At 38.1% G+C, this 14,391-nt stretch overlaps 1 protein-coding gene across 13 annotated transcripts in view; it reads right to left on the bottom strand.

Moving 5' to 3' along the window:
- The window catches only part of prrc2c (proline-rich coiled-coil 2C), a 99,586-nt gene that overhangs the window by 13,007 nt on the left and 72,188 nt on the right, over positions 1-14,391 (bottom strand). For 12 of the 13 annotated variants that reach the window (XR_009514815.1, XM_059984792.1, XM_059984801.1 and 9 more), the window contains exons 20-24: positions 12,916-13,001; positions 10,408-10,623; positions 9,197-9,448; positions 2,279-2,371; positions 1,671-1,772 (exon numbers count right to left, since the gene is read on the bottom strand). Coding sequence is in view for 12 of the 13 variants with exons in the window: in XM_059984792.1 (XP_059840775.1) it covers positions 1,671-1,772; positions 2,279-2,371; positions 9,197-9,448; positions 10,408-10,623; positions 12,916-13,001 (749 nt within the window). In the remaining variant the exon portion in view is untranslated. The remainder of the gene's footprint in view (positions 1-1,670; positions 1,773-2,278; positions 2,372-9,196; positions 9,449-10,407; positions 10,624-12,915; positions 13,002-14,391) is intronic. The other variant, XM_059984799.1, reaches the window with a different exon arrangement.

Genomic DNA, 14,391 nt, shown 5'->3' with positions numbered 1-14,391 from the left:
TTCCCCTTCATTCAATATGCTGGCACTCAAGGTATTGAATTAGTTATGCAAAAAGCTGTACTATGGTTGTTTTTGTAAACACTTTTTGTAAAGCAGTAGTGATAGACTTTGCTACAATTAATATCAAGGCATTAATGCTTACAAGTATCACATTTTGATTAAAGAATTTAATACAAAAACAAATGACCAACATGATTGGAAAGCAATTAGTGAAATATAATAAAAATATGCAGGTTATTTGCGTGTGTGTTTTTTTAAAACGCAAAATCTCAAAGCTAGATAATTCCTCACTTGTCTTTGGTGAGACTTTATTCTATACTAGTGGGGTACAGGACAGGAATCAAATCCTTAAACTGAGATCACAATTAATCAGCAATTAGGCACAACTGAGTGCAATTGTTAAGATGTTTAGCTAGTCATCTTTCCCATCAGTATGGGGGTTGGGGGAGAAGCTTCATTTATACTCAGAGATTAAAATAATAAGAAATTACAGAAATTGATTAACATTTCATTGTTAAGAGTTATAGGATTCCCTACACTACTAAATGAGTAAAGGCACATCAATTTGAGATCTGAAACTAGCAAAGTTTTACTTTGATAGTGTACTCAATTTCCTTTGGATAGCCAACATAAAGTAGGCAGGAAAATCTGATTCAATATACACTAGAGTATTAGTAATTAAAAGCTGGTGAGTACAAATCTACCACATTGTGGAAATCAGTGACTTGCAAACTGATCCCAAAAATACAATTCTAAAGTTTGCCAAATTGTTACAAAACCGCAATTTACTGATCAGCTTCATAGAAGGGTCTCTGCAATTGCCATTCTGTTACGTGGAAACAAAGTAGCTGAAGTCTCTCTTGGAATAAAATTTAGTAGGGAAACATTGCTTCCTTCATTAAGATTTGAAATGCATTACCTGAAAGGATGACAAAACCAAAGGCAGCTGGACATGCACTTGAAGAGGTTTAATGTGCAGCATTTTTGAATAACTCTTTCATTTAAGTAGCAATGGCATAACAATCTGAATGACTCATTCTTGCTGCCAGATAATAACTTTATTAAGAGGACAGGTGGCTTTAAAGATGCTGAATTAACAATTAACAGCAAGCGATTCTCAACTGCAGTAACAGGTCAATTATAAATCAGATGCCAGCTTATTAAATCTGTCTCACTTTAATCAGACTACACCCGCAGTACACCTAGCTTCTCCTTTACTATAAGCTATCCTAATGTCACTTGATAAACCTTTGGAAAAGTTAACCCATGAACAGAACCACTGATGTCTTCTGACTGTGGCGCATCCTATGATATTCTTCGAGGCAAAAGAGCAGCAAACTTAAAGGACTTTGTAGATGACTGTACAACACTTGCAACAACAGTTTAAATGAAATAGATGAAATAGCAGCCTGGAATATTCATGGGCCTGAAGGTATACAAAACAACTGTGCTTTGGATAAACTGCAGATTTGTGATCCTCAGTCATAAAGCATTACAACAGCAAAAATATTAAGGAGGAGCACTGTTACAGATCATGACAGTTTAATGGACATGGGATATTCAGGTAGAGGTGATGGAAGGTAAAATGTAGGGTAAAACGATGTACAAATGCATCACACTCAGCTCTCTCCCTGCATATCAAAATACCCCTAGAGGGATCAAGTACATACCTTGAGGGTGAAGTCGACAGTGGCGGGAGAGACTGGTGTCAGGTTGGAGCTCTGTTGTAGAGTCTCCCTCCTGGGGATGGGAAGGGTGTGGGGCAGGGGCACCTGAAATGCAGGCAACACACATCACACTCTCACTGGAACTAGAAAAACTACAGTATCCAAAAATGTTCAGAAAAATCCCATACCATTACATTTAACATTACTGCAAGTATTTTTGTCTATTTACACAAGAGGTCAGTGGTGATTCTAAACAACACAGGTTTCAGATAATTATAAATACATTAAGTTTCTGAAAAGGGCTTAGGGTGCAGGAAATTTCACCTGGTCTAGTGCAAGCTACTCTTTAAAATAAGTGAACATATCAATTTTAAAAGTTATGTGCGAACACAAGCCTCTGTTATGAGATTGTGCAGATAAACAGTTTGGATGTTCCCTTATAGAGAATAATATAGCCACTAACAGTAATACTTAACCTGGCAACAGGATCCCCTACATGACACAGCTTAGCTTCAGTAATCTTCAGCAGCAAGCTCATTATTCAAAAAGTGTTTGTGAAATGGAATGGCACTTCAAAACATAAAACAAGTGTTCCTTGTTGTGTTACTTACATTGCTTGCCAGGGAATCCTCTATTTTACTATTGCCAGATGACACCGAATCGGGCAGTGATGAGGATGGAGCTGTATAATCTGTCATTGATTCCTAAGATTTAAAGTTGATGTATATTCAGAACTTTAAAGTACACATCTGCTGTCAAATCTAAAACACAAAGCATACCAACTGTCCCAAATTATCTCCAGACTTTGGAATTGAGACAAGTTATTTTGTAAATTAGAAAACATCCAACCTTTCAATATTTGTGCCCACTACGCCATGGAGCATCTGAAATTTAAGTCAATGTTTTTTTTAAATTTCATGTTTCTGACACCAGAAGGTTTGGGTTGGAATCCACTACAAATCTCTGGCATATAATTTATAAAGAATGATATTCCTGATATTAGAAGGTAAAATAGATGCAATGGCCACTTTATTAGGTACAACTGCTTGTTACTGCAAATATTTAATTGCCACTTGACAGCAACTCAATGCATAAAAGCATGCAGACATGGTCAGGAGATTCAGTTTTTATTCAGGCCAAAGATCAGAATGGGGAAGGAATATGATCCAAGTGACTTTGACCACAGAATGATTGCTGGTGCTGATGGGGTGGTTTAAGTATCTCAAGAACTGCTAACCCCCTGGGATTTTCACGCACAGCCTCTTGAGCAGCCTTTCTCAAACCTTTTTGTCCTGGACAATCCCTTGAAATTATTTTCAGGTCTTAGGGAACCCCTGCATAAAAGTTATTATACCTACAGCTCATAGTATGTTAGTGTGATCAGTAAGTTGCAGATATAATTGTCAATGTCTTTTGAGTAGAGAATTAATTTTTACTTTCTTTCCCTTTCATAAATTTTAAAAACTCAAAGCAAAAATAAATTTCTCAATTCTGGGTTGAACTTCAGATAAGCACACACGGATTTCACCTTCAAGTGAAATGAAATGATTTCTATCCTTGCTCTTGATGCTTGTTAAACAGTAAAGTATTTGCTCATGCATGTAAAAGGTTGAAAACTGCAGCAAAATGATTGTTGCATCCCACTATGAATACTCTTCATTCACAGAAATCCAGAATATGTCCAGGGGCAGGTCAGTAAATCTAATTGTGAGTGCATAATCAGACTGCAGCTCACAAGGTTCTCCCTCTTCTCTTGCAGTTGTATTCTCAAGCTGAGCAGAAGATTCAGAGAAAGTGCCCCTCACCCAGTCATACACTTGTGTTGAAAGAGAGGGAAATATACTGTTCAATTTTGTTTTGCAGTTCTTCCAGGAGGGTTTCAATAAGACTCAAGACTTTCTGATATCCCTTCTCACTCTCAAGCCGAAAAAGCAGTGGAAGCATTTCAAGATTTCCTTCAGCAACACGATATTTCCAAAGATTCAGTTTCCTTTTAAATCCAAAAATCTTGTCACTTGAAGTCAAAATACTTTCTCCAGGACCTTGCAGAGACTTGCTCAATTGGTTCAGGGGTATCGGGGTAAGTTTTTTTAAAAATATGCAGACAGTAGTGAGTTCATGGAATGGCTGCTGGAGATTGTGATGGAGGTGGATACAATAGGGTCTTTTAAGAGACTCCTTAATGGAGTCATATGGAGCTCAGGCATGTTCGACGCAGCTTTGTGGGCCAAAGGGCCTGTGTTGTGCTGTAGATTTTCTATGTTCTTTGTTCATAGGATGAAAAATGTCTGTTAAGTAGACTAGTTTCAGCAGCCATTCTTCATCTTCAAAGCATTTAGCAAAATCAGGCCTATTTTCTTTAAAGTACGCTCTTCCTCTGCTAATCCACCAGATTACTGCGTGCAGGAGATTGGTGTGCTCTTTGTTCAGGTTTTCAGTTCTTATTTTAAAATGTTCTCTAGTGAACTGGTCTTAAAGTTACTAAATAGCTTGCTTCCTGAGCTGTTTTACTGACTGTGACTATTTTCAAAAGATTTAATGTTTGCTTTGAGATTCTAAGTTGTTTAAAATAATCAGCACTTTTGTGTCATATGGCTGTGATTAGTAGTTAGGAGTCTTTTCAATTTTGCTGGAGCCATTGCTGTATTTGCAAGTTGTTTGCCACAGATTTTACACAAAGGAATAGGACAACTCAGATCCCCAGTCCATGTAAAACCCAGTGATAAACAACTTTCATTGTAAAGACCGACATTTTTTGTGTCTGCTGTTGCACTACTGCAACTAAGTGACTCAGAAGATTGTGATTCTTCATTAACTTTCTCAGAATTGTCCTTAGGCCTAGGACTAGAGTCCTCCTCTTCCATCTCACACCTCCTCTTCAAAAAAAAAATCACCACACTAGACTGCCTTTAGAATGAAAATATCCCTTCAGTTTTCTACTACGCTGGTAATTTGTTTGCTCCCATGTTAGTTGGCGTTGTGTAATGGGAAGCTGGGGGAGGTAATTCAGGAGTGAGAGGCTGATGTCACAGCCCAAGATGGGCTAGTCCATTCAATGCTCAGAAAACACACTTCACGCTTCTCATCAACCTACCATCCTCCACTCTGCAATACAGTGTTAACCATCAGCCTGCTATCCTCCCCTCCTTGCAATACAGCACTCACCAATTATTAACTTATCATCCTCCCCTTCGGGCATCAGTGCTCACCAATATCAACAGCCTCCCCTATCTCATGTCAAAAACTGAGAATGGGCTCAGCCAAATAAACAAGGTCCTTCTGTGCAATGCTATACTGGGCTGAGACCTCGAACGAGATTGCTACGTGGCTGCTCAGACACTGCCCACCATTGCATCGCACATTGTGAAGTCCAAAAAATGATTATTTTTAAAATAATCACTATCTTCCGTGGATGGAAGCCTGGCTGAGAAACCCTGCTCTAGAGTTTACAAAGAATGGTGCAAAAATAATTTCTAAAAATCCAGCAAGCAGCAGTACTGCAGGTGAAAATGCTTTGTTAATGAGAGGGGTCAGAGGAGAATAACCAGACTGGTTCAAGTTTGGTCATTGACAGTACTTTAGATACTCATTCAAGAAATCAGCCTTTCGGAAGAAATCTACATTCCCTTAAATTTTAACCTTGTGTTAAGTAGGCATACACAATTTGCAGTTCCAATTTTTAAAAAAACAAGTATACAACCACAGTATAAAATCTGTACATACAGCATTGTAATGCATAAATACATTGTTTTTTATAACCTTCTGAATTGCTTCACATGTATGTGAAAGGCTGTCCCAGACTCCATGAAAAATTGCTAGATTCTTTAGTTAATATATGAATAAAGAAACATTCAAATTATTTCCATGAGATATATTGATTTTTTCAGGCATTGATCAAGTACAAGTGATGAGGGAAACAATAGATGAATACACCATGCATTCGAGTGGTTACACATCTCAAGGATATCTGAGACATCTGAGTGATGGGACAAAGCCTTGTTATATCTACAACTCTAGACAAGTGGCTCTTCAATCTGTATTTCAGTAAGCTGTTTGTGTTAATGGTTTTAGAACATTGAGGCACAACTTTCATTACTTGGGAGTGCACTAGGTACACCCAATGGTGTCAAAATAGTTGTTCTGATAGGTCTAGTGTGGTAGTGTAGTGGGTAGTACTTGTTGCTCTCACTTTCAGCTTCCACCTCTGGCCAGCAGTTTTGTGAAAGTGAGAACTGAATGTGCAAGTCTCTCCCTGTTAGTACATATCCTCTCCAATAGCAAGCCTCATGTAGTGCCTCCTTGTGGGCAACACATGGAAACTGAACTCCGTTAAGACTCGAGCTGAACTACAGGGGATGAAGTCTGGTCCCTGCACACACCCTGGTGCTTGTGAACCAGATCCCCAGCTATGGGTAAATAAATCCACTGCTTTGTGGGCAGCCTTGGGGAGACAAAGACTATGTGAGTAAACCCAGACAGCAAGCTTTTCTTTGGCCTACACTGTGAGGCCAAGAGAAGGGGGTCTTGACAACTGGGCATCTCAGGATCTCCTTCTGCCCAGGCTTGCGATGATCATCATTTCCCATTGTTCTTCGAGACAGATGGATGCCAACCAACCATTAGGTACATAATAAACAAGGATTCAATTTTCCAATAATCACTGATCTGTGCACAATAAATGTGTAGCACTGGCCAATATTTGAGGTTAGAGTTCAATGTTTTCAAAGGTATTTCACTCACATTCTCTTTTAGTTTATGTATATTGATGTGTATATCTCCTGGATACTTGCACTGGTGTTTTAATTTAAAAAAAACTAGCAATTTGAAACTTTTAACATTTAAATTTGATCAAAATTCAATCCTCTATTTAAATAGTTATCAGATTAAAACCATCAGCATATTAAGAGTGCTGCTGCTTTATCCCAGGACAAGGCACACCTGCATTGAAATAAATTTTTTTTGTCACTAGTCAAATATTTGTCCTATTACCATCTCAAGAAACTTTCTATTCAACTTTCTAATCAATCTTAATTTCAACTGAATAGTAGGGAAGTGGATTCAACAACTTAGCAAAGCATGGATAAGGTAAAAAGAGAACAGTTTTGGGTAGTTGTAGAAGTCTCCAGAATTAAGGACAAGACAAAAAGTTCAGAAAGGGATAAGAATTTAAGTTCCAGCAACAGACACAATTGAAAATGGGGCTGAAAACAGGATTGAAGGTATTTAGCTGAAATTGATCTTGCAGCGAGTGGGAATAAAAGGGGCCTTTTCTGGTTGGTTGCCGGTGATTAATGGTGTTCTGCAGGAGTCAGTGTTGGGTCTACAACTTTTCATGCTGTATGTTAATACTCTGGATAATGGACCTGATGGCTTTGTGGCCAAGTCTGCAGATTATACAGAGATAGTCTAAGGGGCAGTTAGTGTTGTGAAAGCAGGGTACTCTGTAGGAGAACATGGACAGATTAGGAGACAGGGCAAAGTAGCAGCTGGAATACAGTCTTTGGGAAGTTATGCACTTTGATAGAAGGAATAAAAGGTGTAGACTATTTTTGAAACGGGGAACGAATTTAGAAATCAGAGTTGCAAAGGGACTTCAGATTCCGAGTGCAGGATTCCCTAAAGGTTAACTTGCAGGCTGAGCTAATAGTAAGGAAGGCAAACAACACTGGCATTCATTGCAAGAGGGTTATAATGCTGAAGCTTTATAATACATTGGTCATACCACATTTGGAGTATTGTGAGCAGTTTTGGGCCTCGTCTCTATGAAAGGATGTGCTAATATTCGAGACGGTTCAGAGGAGGTTCACAAGAATGATCCTGGGAATTAAACGATGAACGTATGAGGTGTTCGATGGCTCTTGTTGGAATTTGGAAGAATGAGGGAAGATCTCGTTGTAGGCTACTGAATATTAAAACACATTGACAGAATGGATGTGGAGAAGATTTTTCCAGTAGTGACAAAGTCCAGGACCAGAGGGCAAAGCATCAGGATACAAGGATGTCACTTTAGAAAAGAGATGAGGACGAATTTTGATAGCCACCAAAGGGCTGTGAATTGGAGGAATTCATTGCCACAGATGGCTGGAGCAGCCAAATAAATGGATATAACTAAAGCAGAGTTTGATATGTTCTTGATCAGTTGAGGCATCAAAGGTTGCAGGGAGAAGGCAGGAGAATGGGGCTGAGTGGGGTAAAAAGAGGGGCCACGATTCAATGGTGGAGCATATTTGATAGTCTAGTTCTCATGCTGCCTAATAGCCATTAATAGCAGTTCATAACATGTTAAATATCAACTGCTGAACTAATTCAGTGTTGAAAAATGGACGTTAAAATCTTCAGCATCTCTCCAATGTTCACTTTCTTCAAAGTGTTGAATTAAGTTGAATGTTATATTAACAAGTAATTCTGAATGAGTCTTATAAGGCTTTGCGAATATGAGAAGTGATTATCAAATGCACTTCAAGTTTTCACTGTGTGCATTAGTTATTTGAAATATGGCATCTTAATCCAATGACACAAGGAAAGTTTAATATTGGAGCTCATCAAATGTCACAGATAAAAATCTTATAAAATGGCAAAATCTAGGAATTTTTATTTAATGAAGTAGCAGCTTAATTGGGTGTTCTATCTTTTGGAAGCCACTAAATTATTAATAAGAAAATACAAGGTATATTTTTATTTTTCCAGTTAACTTAATTGAAACTAAAGTCAAGGACATAGCATCCTACTGTCAGCACATGCAAACACATCCAATCACTAGCTACACTATCAGTAATGTCTTTAAAAAGTGAAAACAAGGGGTGGTTTTAGCATCTAACACCCAATAGGATCAAGCCTGTCCTTTTATTTTAGCCCTGCTTCCCTGACACTGCCATTTCCTTCAATATCTATTGATCCAAATCTTGAATATACTTAGCAACTCAGCTTCCATAGTCCTCTTGATTAAAGAATTCCAAAGATTCATTACTCTCTGGCTTGATTACATTGATAAGCGTGTTGTACTTTTAATTGAGACCACCACTCAATGTTCTAACTCTAAAGAATACAGGTCCAATCTTTCCTCATCAGACAGTCCCTTCATTCGAGGAATTAATCTAGTTGACCATCACTGTACTCCTTCCATCATCAGAATATCCTTCTTTAGTAAGGGAGACAATACGGCAGGTGCAATCTTACCAGGGCTCCATCTACCTGCATAAAGATTCTTTACATTTATACTCAAATCTTAAAGGCCAATGGATTTTTGTTTACCTTCTTAACTGTGTTATCCCTATTCATTACATTCTGGCAATTCCTGTACAAATACTCCAAGATTCTTCTGATCAAAAATGTTATTCAATCTCTTATAATTTAAAAACTGCATTCTATTTACTGAAGTGGATGACCCACATTTCATTTCACTTGCCCTACCCATTCACAACAGAAGCCTTTATGTGCTCTCATCAATTTATAATGGCACCCCAAAACCGATTGCAGGTAATGCACAATATCAACATTCAGTCTTAAGCATTTTATTGTATTGACTTTACCTTAGAATTTTCTTCAAATTCTGTTGTTGGCACAGAGATCATTGTCTTTACCTCAGTGCTTAATTCAGTCACCACATTTGACTCCTGTGTTATAACAGGTTCTGGGCCGCCAACAGTAGTGGCTGGAGGATCATCTTTTCCTTCTGTTTCAGGCTGCTGCACATCTTTGGCCTTCCTGTTTTTCAATGATCGCTCCTTGCCAATGGGACCAGGTTTATGTTCTTTGTTCTCCATTAGATTCAACTCTGGAAGCTGCAAAAATGACAGTTGTTAATGGTTATCAAGTTATAACAGATGAACCTGTTTAGTTACAAGAAGCACAATAACCAAAGTCAAAATTCTTATATGTAACATTGTAAATGCTAAATGGCTTTCCACCATCAGGTGATAATACTTAAGTGTGAACAGAAGTATATGACTGTCTTGATTCCTCTAAACCCAAGTGCACAATTGAATAATGGGGTAACCTGATATTTTAAAAATTATGTATACATGCCACAATGTGCTCAAAAAATTAACTGTAAAATATATGAATGTTCCAAAGTTTGTTGATGCAGGATTTCACTATGTGCGCATTTGTTAAACTTTCCTCGACTGAAGATCCATTTACATTACTGAATGAATGTATGATGTATGTATGTATGTATGATGCTTGAAGTTGAGATGGAGTCAGTTTGTGTAGTATAAATCTATGATATTCGGGATCTTGTTAAAATTTAGGATTGACAATTCTCTTAATTAAAGAGATTTAAAGATGAGGGGAAAAAAAACAAGAATGTTTGAGATAAATGTACCAGTCAAATTAGGTAGATGGAAGGAAAATTTGGATTGAGAGAAACAAAGTGGCACAGGTGGTAAAACACGTAGGAAAAAGAATCCAGCTTCAACTGTTCTTAATCTGGGCCTAATACCAGAACAGATGCCTGCACTGAAATGTTGTTTCTGTTGGGAAGTAGCAATGTTGACTTCCCAGCTTAAGCAGAAACTAAAATGCAGATACAGTAACAAATCAAACAAGTTGTAATTGTTGCTGCACTCCTATTTTAATAAGCCAAATGGTAAAGCATACAAATGTTTTGATATTTGCAATGGTCTGCAGTTTACAGGTTAACCCCACCTGGTCACAAATTCTTGAACTATTTACACAATACCAACTGTCTGAAATTAGGTTTGCACTCTTTCTCCAGTGAACCATAGTCAAAGTAGCTTACTTTCTGTGCTTTGATAGGGCCTGCACGAGACTGCTTCTGTCGCTGTTCTTTTGGCTCTGGCAACTTCAGTTCAGCAGCCTTTTCTGTTGTGCTTACATCACTCTCTGCTTCCACATCAGTGGTGGTGGTTGTGGCTGCTGGGGTGCAACTACTTTTAGTTACTTGACCTGCCTCAATACCGAGCTCAATTCCAGCCTCTGGACTAGAAACAGTTCCCTGCAAGAAAATGGAAAACATGCCTTATGCAATTACAGAAAACAAGGGCTTGTTAAGCAAATCCCAAAAAGCATTCTGAAATAAATTGATAATGTTATTGGATCATTGCAATTTATAGTGATTGCCACCTCAATTAAATTAATTTCTACAAGTCCTTAAAGAGCAATTATTCAATTTCTTTTTGCAGTTAAACAACAGTACATGGCAAATGCCTCCAAGAAGACCACAGCTTTGTTGAAGTTTGAAGGCTTGCATGCCTCAATGAGCCGGAGAGCAATGTTGGCTGGAGTTAGAGACTTATACTTTGTCTCTTGGCAGGATCACCCACAGCAATCAGATCAAAGGGCAAATGGTCTCCAGTCAACCAGGTTCCGAACTTGACAGGTAAAACAAAATGATTACCGAAGCAGCAATGAAGAACCCTTCTACATCTGAGTGTGATGGTATTCCTGCGTCTTCGCCAGGGACTGATAGTAGTGAAAACTGAGAAGAAGCTACTGACACAATGAAGAAAGGCCCAAACACCATCAGATAATGGAGGGCCTTCATTGCTGCCCTAAATGATAGCAGTGTAACAGGCAGATAAACATACACACTGTACATAAGACCACATTTTATGAGTAATTAATTCAGAAAACCAGGTAATTGCAAAGGGTTTACAAACTTTTTATTGCGTGTCTGTGTGTGCAATACATATATACATATAGATATTTTACTGATCCCAAATTAGTGTCACAGTACCATTACAACTGCACAGATATACAAATACAAAGAATAAAAGATTGTTACCTTAAAAATAAGATATCTAAGATTTACAAGTTCACATGGTTAAGAATTACTGTATTATACAGTAATGGGTATACATTCACACCGTCCAGATATGATGGTATTGCACAGGGCCTTTGGTAAGCAGAGCTCTGGTAAACAGAGGTTAATAACAGTCTAACAGGAGGGGGACATCACTCCCCTAGTACAGGTTGACTCATTATAGAGCCTAATGGCTGAGGGTAAAAATGACCTCACACTAAAAGTGCTCCTCTGTTCAGCCAATATGGCACGCAGAGGGTGAGAAACCTTGTCCAGAATTGCCAGGATTTTCCGTAGGGTCCTTTGTTCTACCACAACTTCCAGTGGGGTATAGTTTGATTCTATAACAGAGCCCGCCTTTCTAATCGGTTTATTGAGCCTCAGAGTCAACACACACTCTCAGTGGCCATGTTATAGGTACCTCCTTTACCTAATGAATTAAGTGGTCACTGAGTGTATGTTTGTGGTCTTCTGCTGCTGTAGCCCACCCACTTCAATGTTCGACATGTTGTGTGATCAGAGATGTACTTCTGCACATCACTGATGTAACACATGGTTATTTGAGTAATCATGAATGGCTGTTCTCCTCTAACACTTATTAACGTGGCGATTTCACCTAACAAACTGCCCTTCACCTGATTTATCCCCCCATTTTTCACATATTCTCTGTAAATTCTAGAGACTATTTTGTGTGAAAATCCCAGGGGACCAGCAGTTTCTGGGATTCTCAAACCACTGTGTCTGGCACTGACAATCATTCCACATAAAAGTCACTTAGATCACATTTCGAACTGAACCTCGTGACCATGTCTATGTGTTTATATACATCGAGCTGCTGCCACATGATTGGCTGATTAGATATTTGCATTAACATAAACAAGGTGTATCTAATAAAGTGACCATGAGTGTACAAAGGCGTGAATCATGGGTAACTATAACGAATCACTTATTACAATTTGAAACAGCCATGCAGTTCTGCAGAAAAATAAAATCTGGCGATCTTACATTAGATTGAGTGCTTGTACTGCAATGTCAAGAGATCTCAATCAGACTTTGAGGATGTGTTGAAAATTTCTCTGGGATTGTAGCTTCAGGCAATTTGTTTGTTGTAAAGCATGGGCAACAACTCAAATATTAAACTGTTAAGAGTGCAGGAATATCAAGAGATAATTTCAATTTGGAAGCTAAACCCATTCATGTTTAATATTTAAATTTTATCAACAACAAGAGGAGCAGTACATGTGAAAGATTCTGAACAGATGAACTGTGGTTTGATAAGGTTCTGATGAATGGTTTTTGTGCTCAAAGCTCACCTACCAAAAATTCCCATTAATTTTCTACTACTGGAGCAGAAAATGAAAATGTTTCCTTTTCACCATACAAAGATTTCGTAGCAGTAGTCTGCAGCTGGAAGATGCAATGTATGTGGACCATGAGAAACAATTAACTAAAACCTTACTCAATACTCTGAATCGGAATGCTTACCTCAGGAGATGAGGAAGATCCAAAAGATGTTAAAGGCTTATTCCATGCACTGACAGATGGCGGCTGTGGAGGACTAATGGATGCCACTAGAAAATAAGAACAGATTACACTTTTTTCTTTTTAATTCATACCTCTACGTCCATTATCTTAAGGCACAGTTGTCCTTCCAGCAGTTCGAAATGCATCACAGACTTCATTAATGCAACTGGTTTTGTTCTTCAAATGCATGTTTCTTTGGTCAGTAGTACAGCTATTATAAACCTCTCCATCTGCAGAAAAACAAACTCAGCCCCCGAATGCAACAAAATAAACTCAACTGATTTAACGTAATCCAAATGTCGTAACCAGTCAGAAACTTGCAACATATAACCTTGATCATATCTACAAAAATAAATTCTTATCTTTGAATTTTAAGTGTTGAGCCACGGTAGCATAGTGGTTAGCATGCCGCTATTCAGCTCGAGTTGTTCTGGAGTTCAATTCTGGCACCGTTCTGTAAGGAGTCCCTGTACATCCTATCCAAGGGCCTACTCCACGCTTCATCGCTAAATAAATATTCATGAAATTAAACTGTATAGAATCTTTGAGACATGATATGACAGATAACTAATCATATTGCAAATACAGTATATTCACCAGAACGTGATACAAGGAACAGAAGTAGGCTATTTAATGCCCTTGAGTTTGTTCCACCAACTCAGATCCAATTCCAATATATTCAACACAGAGGTGTTTTTTAGCTTTATTACTGAATAGTCTGGTTCTAATTTTTATAAATGCTCCTAATCCAAGTTTCAAAAAATGTTAATAAATATCTTTATAACCTTATACAGTGGTGCTAGGAAGTTTGTGAACCCTGTAGTTTTCTCTATTTCTGCTTATACGTATATGGCCTAAAATATGATCAGATTTGCACACAAGCACTAAAACTGCAAAAAGAGAACCCAATTAAATTATGTAATACTTGTTCATTTATTTGAGAAAACATATCCAATATTACATGTATTTGTTGGAAAAAAATATGTGAACCTCTTGGGTAATGCCTTCTGCAAAAGTTACTTGGAGTCAGGTGTTCCAATCAATGAGACAAGATTGGAGGTGTGGATTGTAGGTGCTCTGTCCTATTAAAAAAAGACAAAGTCAGGCTACTGACATAGCCTGCTCTTCTCAAGAAAGATTTGTTTATGTGCACCATGTCTCCATTAAAACAACTTTCAGAGTACCTTAGAAGAATTGTAGAGTTGCATGAAGCTGGAAAAGGCTACAAAAGCATTCCTAAAGTCTTGGGTGTTCATTGGTCCACAGCAAGAGAACTTGTCTACAAACGGAGGAAACTCAGTACTGTTGCTACACTCCCTAGGAGTGGGCATCCTGCAAAGATCACATCAAGAGCATAATGTGCAATGCTGAAGGAGGTGAAAAAGAACCCAAGGGAGACAGCAGAAATCTCTAGAACTTGCAAAAGTCTCTGTTCAT

The sequence above is a fragment of the Hypanus sabinus genome, chromosome 11 (assembly GCF_030144855.1).
Source record: "Hypanus sabinus isolate sHypSab1 chromosome 11, sHypSab1.hap1, whole genome shotgun sequence".
NCBI classification, from domain to species: Eukaryota; Metazoa; Chordata; class Chondrichthyes; order Myliobatiformes; family Dasyatidae; genus Hypanus; species Hypanus sabinus.
Note: the sequence above shows the minus strand (reverse complement) of the source record. Positions and strands in the feature narration are given on the sequence as shown.